Source organism: Calliphora vicina, chromosome 1 (assembly GCF_958450345.1).
Source record: "Calliphora vicina chromosome 1, idCalVici1.1, whole genome shotgun sequence".
NCBI classification, from domain to species: Eukaryota; Metazoa; Arthropoda; class Insecta; order Diptera; family Calliphoridae; genus Calliphora; species Calliphora vicina.
The window spans coordinates 30,662,893-30,684,333 of record NC_088780.1 but is presented as its reverse complement, the minus strand read 5'-3'; the positions used below and the strand labels follow the sequence as shown (position 1 = coordinate 30,684,333).

Below are 21,441 nucleotides of genomic sequence, written 5' to 3'. Positions count from 1 at the left end.
TTCAGAGCTGACAATATTTTAATTGATGTTCCAATTGTGCACGTTTGGATAGATCACCTATGGAGCAAATACTATCTGCTGACGGTTGGAACATTGAATAACTTCCCAAAGCTTTTTACACAGTTTGTTTTAATTAAATCATAGTTCCTGGCTTAGTGTTAGACTCATGTTCCTTGTATTTTTATGATGCTATCTGTGTACCCCAAAATCTTGAAGAGTTTCGTCACTTTGTATCACCAATTTCATTTAAGAATTCTCTTTTTAAAATTTTGTTAAGAAAGAAATCATTTGGTTTTTATTTTGTTTTTTAATTTTTTTAATCAGCTGTTGACTTATTGTTTGACTTTTAGAAAATATTTTTACAAAAACAAAATCCATGTTGTTTTTGTATAGTTGTATTTGTTGTAGAATTGGGACTACCTGTAAATCATTATGCCATGATCACAACCATGTTTTTTCTCTGTGTGTATATAACTTTTCTTAAGTTTCTCAAACAAAATTCTTGTAGTTTTTATTTATTTTCTGTATAAACGTAATGTTTTTTTTGAAAATCTAAGAATTTTTAAAACTAAACTAAACTCTAACAATTAACTGAATTAAATTGATGTTGTGTGAAAGTGCAATCTGCAGAACAATATGTCAAAGAAATCCTCTTATAGCTGGAGTCACAATTTGTTACAATCCAATTTAAACAATAAACCAACAACCAATGCTATTTCTCAAACCCTACAAATTCAGCAAACAAAGCAAAATAAAGAAATTAATTGTCGTCGAAAATTGTATAAAACCACGAATACCACCAAAAGATATGCCACCAAGACAAAGGATAAGTTTGGAGCCCACAATTGTCTGCCAAATAATAGAGCAAGAACGCCACTCACAACAAGGAGAATTGTAACAAGAACTTTGCATTTCAATGCAAATTCATTGTGGCGCAGAGATGACAAAGAGCAAGCGGAGCAAAGCCAGTTATTTACCGAATGCAAGTGTAGTAAGAATTGTCGAAACCATCAAATTCATAATCTGCAAATGAATTGTGAATGTGCATGTAAATTGGTAAATTTGCCAAACCCTCCTCATTGCCATCAATATCGACAATTGCAACAACGTTTTGCCACTCATCATCATCACCATTTGGAAAAAAGTAACAAGCTTAAATCTTTCAATACATCCCATGCTATGCACATACCTTGCAAAAACTCACCAGAGTGTCTGGCATATGTTCATGCTGCACCTCTAAAGATGAATAAAAATCATTGTCATCAGGCTCAGGTTGGTGGTGGTGGTGGCAGAATATCTAACATGTTACAATTACATGATGTAAAACCATGTGTTTCAAATACAACACAATTGAGTAAATATCACCATAACCATCGTCATCATCATCATCATGATTCCCAATTGACATGGTTACCACAAGTGTCGCAACATCAAGAGCATTTTTTGTTAAGCATGTTCGAAGTATTACCTCCACTCTTTCTTTCAAAATCTACACCATCAAATGAAAGTATGAAGTACACCGGAAAACTGCCAAAAAAGAATCAACATCAAAATCATCATTGTCTATTACAAAGTAAAGAATATCAACAAAAACCACAAAATCTTTGTTGTTCGGCTGTGATGGGAATAAATCCCAAAATGTTTCACCCATTGCCCCAAAGTTGCTTGAAACATTTCAACTTGGATTATGACAGAATTTTAAAATACCGTAAGTAAGATTTTATGTGAAATGGAGAAAAAGAAGAAGGAACAAGTTTTTTTTTTGCAACTAGTGTAAAAGACACTTAACATTACCGATTCATTTATGTTTGAAACAAAACTTGACTGACAATTTTGATTTCCTTAACGGAAGTGTTGTTGTTTAATAGGAATTCTATTTTAAGAGACATTACTCTCCTTGTCTTTTAGTTCATTAAATATTTAGTAATATCAAGGAAATTGTATTGATTTAACGAGATTTAGAATCTGGAAATGTACTATTAGTTAGCATAAAGAAATTGTTAGTGTTTTTAATTGATGTTCAGTTTAATTTTGAGATTTGGTAACAGTTCTCCTCCGTAAGGAGTGGATTTGAACTTTCTGGGAATATGTTTAACTCCCTTAAGCCGTGTGTCCATTAGCAAGTCACTTGCGAAAGAACTTCTGCAAGTATTTGCTGACGTGTTTCCACTCAGTCTCAGCGGAAGTCTGTTTCCAGAAGTAGTTTGTAGAAGTTATTGCGACGAACTTGCTGCAAGAAATTGCAGACGAGTTTGCCTTTTTTACGAATGGCAATATAAAAAACGCAGCATATGTAACTAAAAAGAAACATCAAATTAAAGAAATAGATACAAAAAGAAGTGTTTTGGTGAGAAATTGGGCGTATAGATTTAAGTTTCCAAAATATTTGATGATTTTGAATACATTTTTGAATACATTATGATTCAAAATCAGGATACTAAAATGAGATTGGCTAAACCTCCAACAGACCGGCTTTTAGTTACTCTTCCAAAAAAAACAGAAAACTAAATTGAAAGCAGAAGAGAATACCACAAACCGTTTACCCGACTTCTTCTACACGTCTTCAAAACGTTCAAGTTACTTCCAGCAATAAACAAACACGTGTTTCCACATAATTGCTGCAAGTAAATTCTGCAAGCCATGACTTCTGGAAGTCGACTTCTAATACGTGTTTACACGATAAAAACTTCTGGAAGCAACTTCCGCATGAAAACTTGATAGTGGACACACGGCTTTATATAACCTAAACCCGTGTGTCCACTAGCAAGTCACTTGCGGAAGAACTTCTGCAAGTATTTGCTGAAGTGTTTCCAATCAAATCGAAACTTGCGGAAGTCGGCTTCCAGAAGTAGTTTGTAGAAGTTAGTTTGAGAAATTGAGTGCAGCGGCGTGAAGATTTAAGTTTCCAAAATACATCACTTGATGAATTGCAGACCGAAGATCCCATGCAGCTGAAAAATTTGCTGAAAATATTTAATGATGATTTTGAATACATTTTATCTTTAATTCAAAGAAATATTTAAAAGCGGGTTACTAAAATTAGATTGGCTATACCTTCAATAGACCCGCTTTTAGTTACTCTTCCAAAAAAACAGAAAACTAAATTGAAAACACATAATTGCTGCAAGTAAATTCTGCAAGCCATGACTTCTGGAAGTCGACTTCTAATACGTGTTTACACGACAAAAACTTCTGGAAGCAACTTCCGCTTTATATAACTTAAACCCGTGTGTCCACTAGCAAGTTACTTGCGGAAGAACTTCTGCAAGTATTTGCTGAAGTGTTTCCAATCAAATCGAAACTTGCGGATGTCGGCTTCCAGAAGTAGTTTGTAGAAGTTAGTTTGCCTTTTTACGAATGACAGTATAAAAATATCTTGTAGATTAATAAGATTGACAGCTGCATCTCAGTATATTTATTTAAAAATAAATTACAAATTAGAAAAAAGAAACAAAAATAAGTGTTTGGGTGAGAAATTGGGTGCAGCGGCGTGAAGATTTAAGTTTCCAAAATACATCACTTGAAGAATTGCAGACCGAAGATTCCATGCAGCTGAAAAATTTCCTGAGAATGTTCAATGATGACTTTGAATACATTTTATCTTTAATTCAAAGAAATATTCAAAAGCAGGATACTAAAATGAGATTTGCTATACCTCCAACACACCGGCTTTTAGTTACTCTTCCAAAAAAACAGAAAACTAAATTGAAAGCAGAAGAGAATACCACAAACCGTTTAAACGACTTCTTCTGCAAGTCTTCAAAACACTTGCAGTTCACAGCAAATCGTTCAAGTTACTTCCAGCAATTGTTGTTTCCACCTAATAGCTGCAAGTAAATTCTGCAAGCCATGACTTCTGGAAGTCACTTCTGGAAGCAACTTTCGCAAGAAAACTTGGTAGTGGACACACGGCTTTATACAACCCAAAGAAATTGTGTTCTACCAAGGAGTGTGAAAAACCTGCTGATCTTTGAAGAGAGACATTTTTATATCCTACACCACCATAGTGGGGAGGTTGTATTGAGTTAGTGCTGATGTTTGTAACGTGCAAAAATATTGTCCCACCCATCCTAAAGTATATCAATCTGTTCAGGATCACTTTCTGAAGTCGAACGATTTTTTTTTTAAATTTAAGTTTGGTTGGCGGAGTTAAAAACTCTAAAATTGCCAGGTTATCCCACTTTGATTTTTGTTCCCAGTCGACCTACTATATCTTCATATAGGAAGCTAGACCATTAAATCTTGTATTAAAAAGTTAGGTTATGAAAACCAAGAATCGATTGCATGTGGACAATGCAAACTTCGAGAAACTGTAACGCGGTACAGTTAGACGACGCCAAACATTATCCAATGCGAGAGTGAGCCGCAAAACTCTCGAAGGCAGCGAAAAAGGGACGGCCTGATTGCCCTTAAGCGATAATGGCAATGACGCGTGAGCTCTTTCTCCACCCAGAGCTGAATTACGACTCCGAACGATTTCAAGAAAAATTTATACCCAGGTCAATAAACCACAAATATTTTAAAATAATTTAGAAATGAAATTAATTCATTCTTTATCGTTTTCGAGATCGATTTCCGTCACTTACCTGAATATTCACTAACCTCTACGACCTTTGTATATCCCTTAATGCTGAATTCTAATTTTTTAAAGAGATTTGTGCTCCCCTAAACAGAGTAGAGTCTATCCCTAGAAAGGAGGGAGCTGACACTAAACTGGTTACGTGACTGGTTCCTGGGGGATATATCTCTGTATCATGCCGTTGTCATTGAGGGAATTTTTAGTTTTTTGACTATAATAACCATACGGAACACAAACGAAGAAATAAGGTAGTTTTAAAAATGTAACATATCCGGGGTCTCCTGCTTTGAGGACCCTTGGTTCGCTCCTGGTGGGCCTACAAATTGTTTACTGCAGCAGTAGTAGTCTTAATTCAGACTATGGAAGCAGGTGAACTTGCTCAAAGTTTGGTAATATTTAGCATAATAACTTTGTTTGGTTTTAATTCCTAAGGCTTGAGGTATATTCTTGACCGCTTAAATGAAATTTATTATTCCCGAACGTGTAGTCTATATTTAAATCCTCCAAGACTATGAGCTCTCGGTAGTTTTGATTTAAAGGAACACAAAAGCCAGGATAAATTTTATTATGTCTTGAAAGTTTGTTTATTCTATATAAAGTGTTACAAAAACGTTTTCCTTTTTCACTTATTGGTTTAATATTGTATTTATCCAATTATCTCTTTGACTTACATTAATTGCAGTAGAAACGAAATCTAAACCCTCTGACCGTGATGTAATTTTTGGTAATGCTTGTCTACTATTAAGTAAACGTTACGGTTGGGAAACATCACGTATTGAATGGCTGTTACAATTGGAACAAAAGCAATACTCAAACTCCCACTTCCAAGAATAGCCAATCATAGTAAATGCAAAGTAACTAATATGGCCAACATCATCAAACGAATGAATTATCCTGTCATTGAACGAACAGCAGGTACTCAGGAAATAGCTCATTTAAATAAAGACAAACCTATAAGCCTCTTGAATTAAACCCTCTCTCCCAATTACCCACTTTCCACGTAAATAAATTGCAAGAATCCTGAACGCGGCCTGTGTTAGATGTAATCAAACAACAACGTACTCTTAACTATAAGTGTCATAATAATTAAGTTTTGCTCATAATTGAACTGACAAAGACAATTTGAAAAAGGAGGTATAGTCAGTGCAGAAGACATGGCGCTAGTAATGATGACGACAATTCTGCTGCGGCTGTTGCTCTTCCTGGCGCTGACACGGTACTGCTGATTAAACGTTGTCTTGACAGAATGATGAGGGTGTTTGTGACAGTATCCATGATGTTGAATGATTTTCTTGTTAAATGTTCGTTTAGTTATTTCAAGAACAACTAACTTGTTACTTTTCTTATATTTAGTTTTAGTTTTCAAAGAAAATTATTAGTATTATGACCATTTTGATTTTTAATTGAAACGTTTCAAATCAAAAGTGGAGGGGATAGGGAAAGGAACTAATTTAAATTTTTCTTAATTGTCTAGCCATAAAGCGAAGCATTGAAACTTTATGAAATAATTAAAACAAAAGTTATTCCATGTTAATTTTAGTGTTTAAATGATTTTTTCTTTGATATTTTTTTAATATGGAAATGAAAGATATTAGTAATAATAATATTGCCTTCATGCTGTAATTTAGTGGTTAACAATAAAAACATTTTAAATAATCTGAAAAATACTTCAAACTGAGAGAAAAATAAAGTTGTAAATTGGTCCTTCGAACCCTAAAATGTTAGAAATTTAATTCCTGACAATATTACAGTCTTTATGCGGCTAGTAGTTAGTATTGTAATGGTTAATAATAAAAGCGTTTTAAAGAATCTGGAAAATACTTAAAACTGTGAGAAAAACAAAGTTAGAATTGATTCTTCGAACTAAAATTTTTAGAAAATTAAATCCTGACAATAATATTGTCTTTATGCGGCTAGTAGTTAAAGTAATGGTTAATAATAAAAACGTTTTATCTGAAAAATACTTCAAATTGAGCGAAAAACTAAATTGGAAATTGGTCCTTCGAACCATACAAATTTTAGAAATTTACATCCAGTCACTAATATTAGCTTCATGCGGTTAATAGTTAGTTAAATTATCTGAAAAATACTTCAAACTTTGAGGAAAACAAAGACAGAAGTTGGTCCTTCGAACTCTAAAAATTTTAGAAATTTATACCCTGACAATAATATTGCCTTCATGCTTTTAGTAGAGTTAAACTATCAGAAAAATAATTCAAACTATGAGAAAAAAAAAACTTTTTAAATAATCTGAAATATACTTACTTCCAACTGTGAGACAAATAATGTTAGAAATTGGTCCTTCGAACCATAAAAATTTTTTTTTTAATAAATAATTCTAAAACATTGGTAAAATAACTTCCAATTATGTTTATATACAGTTTAGAAATTGGTCCTTCGAACCCTAACAATTTTAGAAATTTAAATCCTGACAATAATATTGTATTTATGTGGATAGTAGTTAGTTAAACTATCTAAAAAATACTTCAAAATGTGTGAAAACCAAAGATAGAAATTGGTCCTTCGAACCCTAAAAATTTTATAAATTTATATCATGACAATAATATTGTCTTTATGCGGCTAGTAGTTATTAATGGTTAATAATAAAAACGTTTTATCTGAAAAATACTTCAAACTGAGAGAAAAACTAAGTTGGAAATTGGTCCTTCGAACCATACAAATTTTAGAAATTGAGATCCAGTCACTATTATTATCTTCATGCGGTTAATAGTTAGTTAAATTATCTGAAAAATACTTCAAACTATGAGAAAAACAAAGACAGAAGTTGGTCCTTCGAACCCTAAAAATTTTAGAAATTTATACCCTTACAATAATATTGCCTTCATGCTTTTAGTAGTTAGTTAAACTATCAGAAAAATAATTCAAACTTCAAACTGTGAGACAAATAAAATTAGAAATTGGTCCTTCGAACCATAAAAAATTAAAATTCTCTTCGAATGTGTGGTAGCTTTTAATAAATAATTCTAAAACATTGGTAAAAGAACTTCCAATTATGTTTATATACAGTTTAGAAATTGGTCCTTCGAACCCCAACAATTTTAGAAATTTAAATCCAGACAATAATATTGTATTTATGTGGATAGCAATTAGTTAAACTATGTGAAAAATACTTCAAAATGTGAGAAAACCAAAGTTAGAAATTGGTCCTTCGAAGCCTAAAAATTTTAGAAATTTATATCTTACAATAATATTGCTTTCATGCGGTTAGTAGTTAGTAATTTAGTGGTTAACAATAATAGCATTTTAAATAATCTGAAAAATACTTCAAACTGTGAGACAAATAAAGATAGAAATTGGTCCTTCGAACATTAAATATGATAGATAGCAGAGTCGATTAAGCCATGTCCGTCTATCTGTCCGTCTGTATGTCCGTCTGTCTGTTGAAATCAATTTTCTGAAGACTCCAGATATCTTCGAGATCCAAATCTTCAATAATTCTGTCAGACATGCTTTCGAGAAGCTTCCTATTTAACCTATATCTGGATTACTAAGTCATTAATATAGACAATACGGTTATCTAATGATAGATATTTCAAAGTCCCTTGCAACGACGTATATAAGACCATAGTAAGTTGGTCCTAAAATGGCCCTAAAATGGGTCAAAATCGGAAAAAAAATATTTTTTAACCCGAATTTTTTTTTCACAAAAAATTTTTTTTTTTAAATTTTAAATTTAAAATGACAATTCGAAAAAAAATGTTTACAAAAAAGGAAAAAAAAACAACTTTGTAAAGAAAGATAAATTTTGTTGAAGGATATAAAAGATTCGGCACAGCCGAATATAGATCTCTTACTTGTTTTATTATCCATTGAACACAACAATGTCCCCTGATTGCTCTCCATTGCTCCACCCTTTTCAAAACTTCCGCAACGTTAAAAAAATAATTAATTTGACCAGCTCATTTACTACATTTTAAATTGACTCTATTTACAAGTACATACTTTTTATTGAAATAAAATTCCCAACTATTTACCTGTTCTTTTTTTTATTGTTAACAAGTTCCTGCTCCTTGTCAACGCATAATGAACCATTCGAATAGAATTCTATCCTTGAGAAAGTAACAAGAGGACAAGCAATTGACAAACAATAATAAAAAAACACAAGCTATGTATGTATTTTGATCTCATTGACAATTGTCATCAACTTTAAATTGCAGGTGTTGTATTCAATTGTCTGCTAAAGGAAAAAAATATGTTGAAATAGAAACAGCAAAAGTTGTGGGGAGGAGCATAAAATAAAGGTAATAGCGTCAATTAGGTGAAAAATGACGAACAAAATAAAAGACAAGCTGGTTTACAAGGAATGTTGGGTTTTAGAGGAAGGACATTAAAGTTGAGTAAAACGAATTACATATAATTTAGTTTTTATTGCAAAGATTAGCTAAATGAACTTTATGGGGGGAAAATAAATAATTAAAGAGGAGGTCAACTAAGTACATACATCATTACAAAGAGAGTTTCACTTGAATAATAATTTTCTCATACTAGATTAAAAATAGTACGATTCTGTAGAGATATTAATGTTTAATTTGTCACAAATTATATAACAAACTTATGCATACTTCCACTTAATCTGTAGCGCAAATTTTATAAACGTAAAACCTCTAACTTCAGCGGAAGTAAAAATGAAATTGAACAGATAACAAGTGAATCCAATACGACATTTCAATACAAATAAATGAGCTATAAATTAATAATAAATGGAATAACAAATAAGTCAAAGAAAGTTTTTAGTTTTCTTTGTAAGTACCTTTAACCTTAGATAAATACAACTAGATCGGAAACTCTTCTGTCAGAAACCTAACTCAGTTGTCAAAAACCTAAGAACCTGAGAATGTATTAGTAAACAAAAACTATGTGGAAACTACAACAACTCTGGTATGTGTGATTATTTTGAGTAATTTTTTTGTTTCAGTATTTTTTTCTAGTTTCCTTTCTAGGTGTATTTTTCTATGTATTAAATAACACACAAAGTAATTATAGTTTGTGTGAAAAAATGTTTAAGAAAATTGCTTTGAATAAATAAATTACGTGTGAAATCTTTTTTAATAGATTCCAATACTAGTTCGTTTTTAATACCAACTTTATTTTAAATGTTCTTGTTTTTTTTCTTACCTTGTGGCGCTTTCTCCTCTTCCAATTTACCCAAGTAAAAGGGTCCTTGTCTAGTTGTTATTTCATGTACAATTATTCCAAATGAATAGACATCACCTTTTTGTGTGCCCTCAGGTGGACGATTACCTTCCATTTTTAAGAGTTCCGGTGCTGACCATAATAGTTCTGTAAATAATAAATGAAAATAAATATAAACAAAATTGTTAAAGGATTTTTTTATATATAAAAAAATGTCTGGAGAAATCATAATTGTTAAATTGATTAATAACATCTAGATATTTACTTAGTAGTATGAATATAAAAGGATAATGACGGTTGAAGACGTTTTAAAGCCAAGAAACTTGTTATACATTGAAAATACTTTGAAAACTAATGCGTTTTTTCCATTAAGTTAGGTTACGTGGGTTGCTCGTAAGTTGGCGAGTACACTCGGAGGCCTTGTGGTCCATTGTGGTACCCTTAGAAATACTATTCCCTTATGCTGAAAATTTCATACATAAAAGTGAGAATAGTTTTCCTCTCTAATTTCGTTGACTATGTGATTCCTGTGATCCCCGTGGGAACCAGCCGGTATTTCTAATAAATCTGATCATATTTACTAGTGACATATCTCTGAGACAGTCCAGATCATGGAAAAGAGCTCTATCAAGATGTAGTAGTTTATGCTATTGTAAGGCTGGGCATTCACATAGAAGGTTTTGTACCGTTTCCTCCTTCTCTTCATCTAAACAACTTCTACAATAGCTATAACGTGGGTAACCCATACGTTCCGACATATGTCCAATCATACAGTGCCCAGTAATTATACCCGTAAGAAGCCTAATCGAATTCCTACTAAGAGACAAAATAGTCCTAGTTCTATCCTCTGTCAGATTGGGCCAGAGCATTCTGGATATTCTACAAGTGCTGATATTTGACCACCTGAGTTCCGTCTCGATCAAATCCCATTCATCTATCAATTTCGATACTGTCACCAAGGGAGTGTAAATATCCCTTTGCGCAAGAGATACGTCCAGGGACGACCCGTTGGTTGCGCACTCATCAGATACTTCATTCCTGGAACCCATATCAACTCGACGTGATGTTGTGTCAGTTGTGCAGTTGGAGTTAAGAGCCTTGATTGATGCAAGGCTGTCCAAGTAGATATGTATGGTAGAATTTTCGAGATTCAGTTCCCGGATTCTTCTGTATCGATGGCATAAATCTCTGCCTGGAAAACCGTGCAGGTATCGGGTAATCGAAGAGACATCAAAAGGTCCAGCTCATCTGAGAAGATTCCCGAGCCCGTGCCTTTTTCTGTCTTTGAACCATCAGTGTAGATTGAGATCACGTCATCCCTTAGGACAGAGTTCGCGGCCCAATCATCCCTTGTCGGTATTCTGATCTTAAATATTCTATCAAAATTCGGTGTAGGTATTATGTAGTCCGTTTCCCGACCTATGATTGGCCTGTCTATCTTTTGTAGGATGGTGCCGTGACCATTACGATCATGCTTCAGTCCCCTCGACTGTTTAAGTCGTAGAGCAGACTTAGCAGAAATGCATTTGATATATATATATCAAGGGGAGTTATATTTAGCATCGTCTCTAGACTGGCCTGTGGGGTGGAATTCATAGAGCCAGTCATGCAAATCTTTGTACCTTGTTTAGAATAGAAAGGTGAGTCTTAGTGTCTACCACTCTCCACCAAACAAGAGCCCCATAGGTCAAAATAGGTCTTATGACCGCGGTGTACATCCAGTGTACAATGTATGGTTTAAGACCCCATCTCTTCACAAAGGTTTTCTTACATATATAGAAGGCACATAATGCCTACTTCATTCGACTCTCAGCATTACGTTTCCACGAGAGCTTAGAGACCAAAATTACGCCAAGATATTTGGCTTCGCTTGAAAACTTCAGAAAAGCACCATCCAGTCGTGGAGGTCTGAATTATGGTGAAAAGAACCATTTCGGTCTTGGCAGGGTTAACACCTATACCGTTTTTCTTGGCCCATGATAGCATAACGCTGAGAGCTGATTCCATGAGTTTACTTATTGTGGGAAGAAACTTCCCCTGAATAAGAAGCACAACGTCGTCAGCATATGCGACTACTTTGGTACCTGTCCTACTGAGCCTGAAAAGGATTTTATTTACGACAAGATTCCACAGAAGTGGAGAGATGATACCATCTTGTGGTGTGCCGCTTGTCACAACTTTCCTTGATCGATCCATGTATCCTGGGAAATTTAGATATTAAGAGTAAAGAACTTGAATTAATATTATATAGGGAGTACGGCCAAAGTATGACAAATTTCACATCTGCTGTTTTAAATATTTAAATCTAATAAATCGTTTTTCTTGCTGAAGACTTTTTTAGTGAAAATTAGTCTATCAGAGATTATACGCTTATGCAAGAGTCCTGGGTTGTGTAAGAATTCTTGTATGTTATTCTCTGACCTAAGAAAGAATATACTGCACTACTCCCATTTCAATTTGATCTTCTTTCTGGAATAACCCAAAATATAATCGGCTTAAGTTGTTAACTAAGCGACTGTTCTATAAAACTGCTTTTTTGTTTCTCAGGAAAGAACTTTTACCAAAAGTAAGGTTCAAAACCACTACACTAGCCTGATATGTTGCGCTCCGAAAGAGCGCACACGTCACTGAGGGGTGTACCGTCAGGCGGCACTTAGGACTTTGAAATGTCAATGTTAATACATTTCAACTTAGTGGAAGAGCTACTCAATAAGATAGTATTGGGTACCGGGGAACTGTGATAAACAGGGAAATGAGGTAGCAGAAAAACTGGCCAGACATGCTTCTGATTTAGATTATGGTACTAGGGAATGGGGGGTAAAACCTCATGCATGTCACTACCACAGGCTAATATTTGAAAGATTGCGTGACTCCACCAACCAATCCTGGAGTAGTAAGACGGATTGCAAAGTGTCCAGGGCCTTTTGTACAAAACTGAATGAAAAGGCAACCAAAACACTGATTGAGTTCGATAGGTGTAGCTTCAGGATTGCAATAGGAGTGATAACCGGTCATTGCTCAATTGAGGCTTTCATAGGTAATTGGGATAATGGCACACAGGATTTCTGTAGGGTGTGTGGGGATGTAGAGGAGCTGGAGACAGTAGAGCATATTATATTCAACTGCCCTAGATTACAGGCTCATAGATTTAAATGACTAGGAAACATATTTATGGATGAATTTAGTTAGTATTACTGGCTGTGAACTGAGTAGCATACTAGGTTTTATTAGGGCAATAGGTTGGCTACTTAATGGGCGTTTTACAAAGATTTCAAATCCGTAAACAATATCTTCTCTATGCCTATTTGGATTCTTCTTTTTCACATTCCTTCTTTACTATATATGACTCTTGAAGGGAATCGCAATGGACCTTACGGTCTCTGAGTGGAAGTGCACACCACTTCCAAACTAAACTAAACAATCATGGGTATACTGAGGCTATGCGTAATCGTTTTTTACGCTGATAAGCACGAAGTTCAATGCTGGAGATAAAATATATGTAAACACGTCTTTAACTAAACAACGTTTCTTACGGAAACGTTGGACCAGCTCTCAGGGGATGACCCCTATTCATGCAAAGCATTGTGTTGGAACTAGGAAAATAGGTTATGGGAGGGAGGATAGAGGGAGTAGTGTTTGTGGGCATTTGATTTGAATTTTCCTATATTGAAAGTGACAGGAAAGACTTCAGGAGGAAGCTTATTCCACGGCTAAAGAACAGAACCCTGTAATGTGTTGTGCGATCTACTGTCCAGTCGACAACAAATTGGTGTTCCCTTGCCGAAGAGCATGTATTGTGTAAAAAACTACGGGTTTCGAGAACAAGTTCCCTAATTTCAGCAGAGCACATACCATTGTAGTATCGGTAGAACAGTGAAACACAACCCACATTGCGACGATGTTCCAGTGAGTCAATAGAGCTGCATACCCTACTGTCGCCGATAAGCACCTTCGCCCTCTCCTGTACGCGGTCGAGTAACTCCAAAATAGACTTTGAAGCACCGGCCCACACATGAGAGTTGTATTCCATTTAAGGTCGGATATAAGTGGTGTAAATAGTAAGGAGATCAGATGGAGTGAAGTATTTCTTACACCGTTTTAGAAAACCAAGGAACTTGAATGCTTCTTTCGACACTCGAAAAATGTGTTTTGTCCAGCGGACATCGCACTAAATACCCATGCCTAGAACATCAAAAGCTTCTGATTCCTTAATATTTACACCACCCATAAAAACAGATGGAGCAACATGATCTGTTGTGCGTTTGTGAGTTAACATACAACATTGAGGCTTGCGTGCATTGAAATCAACTCTATTCGCACAACCCCATTCAGAGATTGTCACAAGATCTTGGTTGAGCGTATCATTCATATTTTGCCTCATTGTCCCAATCTCCGACAGGCTTGGTATATAATTGAATGCATATGAATGGTAAATGTTGCTGCCATCTGCAAAATAGTAGATAGGGTTGGAAGTTTGACGTAGAAGGTCGTTTATAAAGATAAGAAATAGAGTAAGAGAAAGGACGGAGCCTTGCGGTACCCCTGAATTGATATCGAACTCGTTTGATGAAATTCCATCTATAACAACTCGTATAGTGCGATCTCTGAGAAAGCTCGATATAAATCGACAGAAGTTATTACCGACACCATAAGCAATAAGTTTTGCTAAAAGTGCACCATGTCATATTCTATCAAACGCTTTAGAAATATCTAGAGCCACCACTTTACTTTCGCCAAAACGGTGTATGGAACGACATCATTTTTCCTATAGGAAGGCTAGCAAAAGTTAGCTAATGGACGAACTAGCGTCGAAGAACACTGCTTCAAGACCAGTGCTGGTATAACATCAGGCCCAGGAGACTTTTGAGGAAGCATTGGGATATTTTTCTGGAGTCAGACAGCAATTCTGTCATTTAGTTTAGTCAGCCAGTACAAGGAAGAGTTATCCGGGGAAGGCCATCTATCTAATATTAACCTAAATGGATACTTGTCCTTGTAGGCTCCTACTGCAATATGCTGATCTCAAACGAACAACTTTTACATTGCCCAACATCGAAGGCAAGACTTAAGACTTAAGAAAGCTTATTCCACGGCTAAAGAACAGAACCCTGTAATGTGTTGTGCGATCTACTGTCCAGTCGACAACAAATTGGTGTTCCCTTGCCGAAGAGCATGTATTGTGTAAAAAACTACGGGTTTCGAGAACAAGTTCCCTAATTTCAGCAGAGCACATACCATTGTAGTATCGGTAGAACAGTGAAACACAACCCACATTGCGACGATGTTCCAGTGAGTCAAAAAATGACTTAAAGCTGATTTGTACATTATTGGAGTCTTAAACTAAATATAGGTATTATATATATATATACTTATGACCTAGAAATATTCACCACTTGTGGTTGTGAAGACACTTTCTCTTCAATACTAAATACAATTCTGCTATATGTTCTTCAAGAAATGGCATTTTCTAACAACATTTAATGCCTATTTATATAGATTCGTAGAATATTTCAAAAATAAATATGAATTTTACATTGCCAATGTGGTTACCAACTATTTGCTTGAGTAAATAATAAAAAATTTAAAAATTTATAAGAATTTCTGATTCATTTCATTTAAATATTTACTAGAAAACAAAATAATACTATTTGTTTGCCAGGATCTTAAATAATTTTGTATAGATTTCTTTTTTTTTCATTTTAAGTATGAATATTTGTAAAAGTTTTTAAAAACGTTTTGTTCAGTCTTAAGCACAATGCAAGCATGAGTTTTGTTTGCAATAACAAAAGCCTTAAAAGTTGTTGATTTAATAAGAAGAAAAAAAAAACAAGTAAGTGAGCTATATTCGGCTGTGCCGAATCTTATACCCTTCACCAAATTATACTTCAAAATAAAAATTTTAAATATTTTTAGGTAAACAAAATTTATTTTTTTTGCCAAAGTTGTTTTTTTCATTTTTTGGAAATTTTTTTTTCGAATTGTTATTTTAAATTTTAAGAATTTTTTGTTTTTTAAATTTTAAAAAATTTTTGTTTTTTAAATTTTAAAATAATTTTTTTTGTTTTTAATTTTTTTTTTGAAAAAAAAAAATTCGGATTAAAAAATATTTTGACCTATTGTAGGTCCAATTTAATATGGTCTTATATACGCCGTTGCAAAGGTCTTTGAAATATCTATCATTAGATATCCATATTGTCTATATTGATGACTTAGTAATCCAGATATAGGTCAAAAATCGAGGTTGTCCTGGTTTTTTCCTCATATCTCAGCCATTTGTGGACCGATTTTGCTGATTTTAAATAGGAAACATGTCTGACAGAATTATTGTTAATTTGGATCCCGAAGATATCTGGGGTCTTCAGAAAATTGATTTCAACAGACAGACAGACAGACAGACGGACATGGCTTAATCGACTCCGCTATCTATAAGGATCCAGAATATATACTTTATAGGGTCAGAAAATTATATTGTGGAAATTACAAACGGAATGACAAACTTATTAATACCCTTCCCACGAAGGTGAAGGGTATAAAAATCGATTTTATTTGCTTTTCATAACAAAAGTTTTTGTTCAAACTTAGTGTGGGTGAAGTTCGGTAAGAGTGCAATTGTTAAACATAATAATTCATGGCACTTATTTGTTTGTTAAACAAAAAATTTATAAAATTTTACAAGGTTATACTTACTACTCCAATGTGCGTAACTATTACAATTCTCTATATCACTGCCCTTATCATCGTTCGTCTTCCTTAACGTATGCAAACCAAAATCACAGATTTTTAAAACAAATCTTGAGTCCACCACACAATTCGAAGACTTCAAATTGCCATGCGACTTAATATCGGAAGTGTGTAAAAAATGCATGCCCCTTACAATATCATGCATTAGCGATAACTTAAACATCCAGTCCAGCTGGAATTGATCATTCTCCAAAATATCCTGCAACGAACCCTTCGGACAGTACTCCGTTAGAATGAAACTCTTGGCCGGATCCAAACAGGCACCATAAAATTTCACCAAATGCTCATGCTGCAGATCCTTCATGCGTTTCAGTTCCAACATCAAGGAGCGCGTTAGATTTATATTGCGCTCATCGATGATTTTAACAGCTGCCTTGCAGCCTCTAAATATACCAACGGGTATAAAGATTTGACGATCACCGCTTAGCGAGCCCATGTCATCGGACATGAGAGTCATTTGTGAGCTGTGTTTGACCAAGGAATGTAAAGAACCACGAAAACATCGGCCAGCCGAATTGTGAAACATAACATCATCGATGGAAACACGCCAAGCCATAGAGTTGATTTCGGCTTCCGATTTATAGTGGCGATAGCCGAAAAAGAAACAAATGCTCATAATGACCACCACAGCGCCCAGGACTATGGAGAGTATGGCATAGCCGGGGAGAGCTGGAAAAGGAAGAGAAAAGATAAATTAAAGTTTTAACAAGGCTGTAGTTTAGGGCTCAAAGAAATGGCCTATAAAACTCCATTATACAGAGAAAGGATTCGAATGTTTCCCGCCAATCGAAACATTCGAATCCTTCAACTAGCAACTACTTCAGTTAACACAATAAAACTGTTTCTGTGCGAATCATTACTTAGTTATAGGAGCGATTATACGTTTTTTAAAGTCTAAACTAGCTAGCTGAACTAACTCAATACTTACAATTATCCGGACATAAAGAACCATCATAGCCGCACTCCGGTCTATCTAGCGGTGGCTCCAGCCTATCACCAGCCCAATGTATTACCTTGCCCGGCACATATTCCAATTTATTGTGCTGAAAATGAGCCACTATCTCAAATCTTCCAGTTGTAGGATTCATATCCAGCAACGAGTAAGCAGAAATTCTATCACCATTAGCATCTATGGTCACATTGCCAGTAATACCCATAAAACTGCGATTCCACATGCGTCTAACCATATCGGTGCCATTTATGGGCCTTGTTAGAACCGAGGGATCTTCTCTTATGCTGTCATTTAAGGCATTCGCATACAGAAGAACACCATCAAAGAACGAGGTGACAAATGCCGAAATCGGTTCATCATCTTGAAATGAATAATTGTATTTGGCAGCAGCAATGGCCTTAATCTGGCATACATGACATATGAACGTTAAAATGTTAAGGAGTCAGCAGGAGAAAGAAAAGTTGAAAAGAAATAAAAAGAAAAAATATCTATTAAAATCGAAAAATAATGTTTAAAATGTATTATACAAGTTTGGTTGCCACATAAAATGGTGATTTAATGGTAAGATATTTTGAAATTTTTTACATGGCTACGGTAACGTACATTTATGGTTGTAGTTAGAGTTGTGAAATGATGTATTCTTAAAATTTGTTTAAGCTCTGTTGATATTTTCAAAAAATTAAGCGGACAGGAAAATCAAGTTGTTAAATTTTGAGTAACCAAAGGCAATACTGTATTTAGGCTTGATTGTCCTTTAAAGCTTAAATTCTTCTATATTAATATAGCAAGTTTCGTTCCAATTGAACCATTAGTTTAGAAGTTATTTATATAATACCTATTCAATCCATATCACTGTATAACATGACGTATGATTAATATTAATTATGTTTATTTTTTCGTTATTTTTAAATATTTCAGCAACTAAAAGGTTTAGCAAAACAATTCAAAAAGCTTTTGAAAGGTAACCAAAGGGGCTATAAGGATAAAAATGAAACCACTAAACTTGCAATTCTGATTTTCTTTTTTTATTAGACTCAAATTATTATCACAATTTACAAAAAATATTATTTTTATAGTTCTAATCAATAGTGATGAATTTATGAATCTTTTCCGGAAACCCTTCCATTAAGGTTTTTATAAAGCTTTCACTTTGTTTGAACACATAGTCCATTTCCATTTACACTTTTGGACACCTTTTTGTGCTCTTCAATTCTCTTTTAACAAGAGCCCAATATCTCTCCAGGCAGTTTGGAGGATGTCCCTCTCTTGGTACAAATATCACATTATTGTTCTTGTATTACTCAAGACCTTGCTTACCATAGTGATAGGATGCCAAATCAGGCCAAAAATAAGTGGACACATTAAGAATGGAAGCATCCTCTTTTGTAAACATTCCTTGATGTAAATTTTATAGAGTCCTTTGTAACAAATGTTTGGTTTCTTTTGCCGCAAAAGCAAGAACTTTTTGGAAAAATTTTCTGCTTTTGGGTCCTAAAGTTTTCTACAACATTCCCTCGAGCATCACCAACATAAAAATATTGACCCGGAAGCTGCGAGAAATGTTTGGCATCCATTATGCAGCATATTTTTTGTATAAAAATTGACTTCAATTTCCGTGCTCCGGTATTGGCCTCTAAATTTTTAGCAGAGTTTATGTCAGGAAGTTTTTGAGCCTTGTGTGTTTTAAACCTGCATTGGCTTTAACTTTTCGCAAAAAATAGTCCGAGAACACAGCTAACCGGACTGCTTTCCTACCGGATGTGTTGCGAGCTCTTCTGAAAATGCTTTTTATTTATTAGCTTTAGAAACATCATGTGGCCCATTCATTCTACCTAAAAAAGGTTTTCCATCAACGGACAAGTTCTCCCGATACTGTTTAATAACATTGGAATCAGTTTGACTATATGCCTTTGATGGTTTGGCCAACTTTTTGTGGGACCGAGTTGTTTTTTGTTGAAAATATTTAATAATTTTAGTACGCATTTTCTTCTCGTCATCATTTTAATTAGATTAACTACAAATGAATATAATTGACATTAAACTTAATAACTGATGTGCTTTACAAAGGTACCTTGATTAAAAAAAAATCCAATAATTAAAACTTTTAACGAAAAACGTGTGTTAAGGTTTTTTCGATCTCAGTCCTTATAAGTTAGACATTCTGTAGTATTTAAACTATATTCTTCAAGCTTAATATCTCCTCTGTTAATATACCAAGTTTTGTAGTGATTGATTCAGTAGTTACGTATTGCATTCCTATTCAATCATTACTGTGTTACATTGCGTATGATTAATATTAATTATGTTTAATTTTAGTTTTTTTTAAATATTTCTAAAACTAAGAGGTTTAACTAAATCTTTTAAAAGGCAATACAAAGCTAACAAAATAGGCCATATAAGCGAGATATACTTAGTTAGAAATATGTCGTTTTTTCTTTATTAAATCCATTTCTGACTAAAAAATAACTCCCATATGCATAAAAAATTTTTAAATTTATAAAACAAAATTTCCATTCAAAATCTGTTTTATAAACCTTTGATAAATTTATAAACTGAATGAACTGAAACATATGGGTATTTATGTTTTAGGTCTTCTAACTTCGGAAAAGATATTTAAAAAAATCCAGGAAGTCATACTTTTGATATATTTATTAAAAAAAATTCTTGAACAACAAGTTTAAAATAATCCCGTGCTGCTTTTTCTACATCGGTTAATAGACACTCAAATTTGGTACCACCCAAAATTTTTCTTATTTGAGGACCCACAAATATCCCTTCTTTTAATTTAGCATCAGAAAGACTCGGGAACACGCTGCATAAATATTGAAATGCTGGTGTTGTCTTATCTAAAGCTTTTACGAAATTTTTCATTAAACCTAATTTAATGTGGAGTAGCACCAAAAATATTTTTTTTGGTTCAACCAAACTGACATTTTTAATGTTCATTTTATCTGGAATATATTCACTACAATTTGTGCAAATCGAAAGAGGGACCCACTTTTTATCCTGATTTGACGCGGGGAATCCAAAGTAATGTAAATAAGCATTTTGCAGTGTTTATGTTTGGAAAAACTCGATTTAACTGAATAATTTTTCCGCAAATAAAACAAAAATGGTCTGGGTTTATTTTGCACTTTCTAGAAGACACTTTAAAATAGTTTTTACTATAGAGTTTTGTATTTAATATCGGTTTATTAACGTTTATCTACAAAAAAGATGTACCTTTAAACAGTACTTATTTTTTCCCCGTTAATTTGTTTTTGTCAAAAAAATACAACTCTCAAAGTATCTAATAGCTTCGCTAGAGTGTTGAGTAGCCAAAAACGATGTAAATACCTAATTACCACAATTCGGTACACTACAGTATGCATTAGTAGTACTCAGGGCAAGTGAAAAATAAAAACCCATATGTCTAACAATTTTTACGTATAGGTGGGAAAGAAAAAATGGTCAATTAGCTAGCGTCCCTAGTTCTTCTCAAAAATATAAGTTTCATTCCATGAGCAAACAGAAATGTTTCATTTGTAAACAAGTGTAATCAGACAGCTTTTTGGTGCTTATGATGTTAAATTTATGCTTCATTCAGTATTGTAAAGGAAAATCCGGTAAAATGATAATTACAATTAAAAATTTGTTGCTTCTAAAAGAAAAACTTTACAACTGGGTACATTATTGTAGCCGACAACAAACTACTAATATTAATTTGTAATCATTATGTCGAGTTATTATCATTATTTAGGTCTATTTAAAAGTTAGTTACAATTTAAGAACAACCAGAATGATATTTTCAAAATTTATTTAGTTAAAAAAATCAAGTTGTTTCCATTAGATATTCTATAGCCAACTCTATACATAAATTTTGACAATATTTTAGACTATAGTCTGACAGCTTAACTTCACTTCTATTAATACACCAAATATTGTGCTGATTGAACCCGTAGTTTCGATGTTATGCATAGAATTACTGTTCAATTACAGTAGTATTACTACATGACGTATGATTAATATTAATTAT

General features: G+C 33.8%; 2 protein-coding genes across 3 annotated transcripts in view; one reads left to right on the top strand and one right to left on the bottom strand.

The window, feature by feature from the left end:
* LOC135956021 (atrial natriuretic peptide receptor 1) overlaps positions 1 to 21,441 on the bottom strand; it is a 395,833-nt gene that overhangs the window by 12,238 nt on the left and 362,154 nt on the right. For both annotated transcript variants that reach the window (XM_065506486.1, XM_065506493.1), the window contains 3 exons: positions 17,403 to 17,829; positions 16,421 to 17,143; positions 9,716 to 9,880 (listed from right to left, as the gene is read on the bottom strand). In XM_065506486.1, the coding sequence (XP_065362558.1) occupies positions 9,716 to 9,880; positions 16,421 to 17,143; positions 17,403 to 17,829 (1,315 nt within the window). The remainder of the gene's footprint in view (positions 1 to 9,715; positions 9,881 to 16,420; positions 17,144 to 17,402; positions 17,830 to 21,441) is intronic.
* On the top strand, positions 547 to 6,042 carry LOC135956030 (uncharacterized). The gene is made up of 2 exons (XM_065506507.1): positions 547 to 1,708; positions 5,262 to 6,042. The coding sequence occupies exons 1-2, from the start codon at positions 637 to 639 to the stop codon at positions 5,411 to 5,413; spliced, it is 1,224 nt and encodes a 407-aa protein (XP_065362579.1). The 5' UTR covers positions 547 to 636; the 3' UTR covers positions 5,414 to 6,042.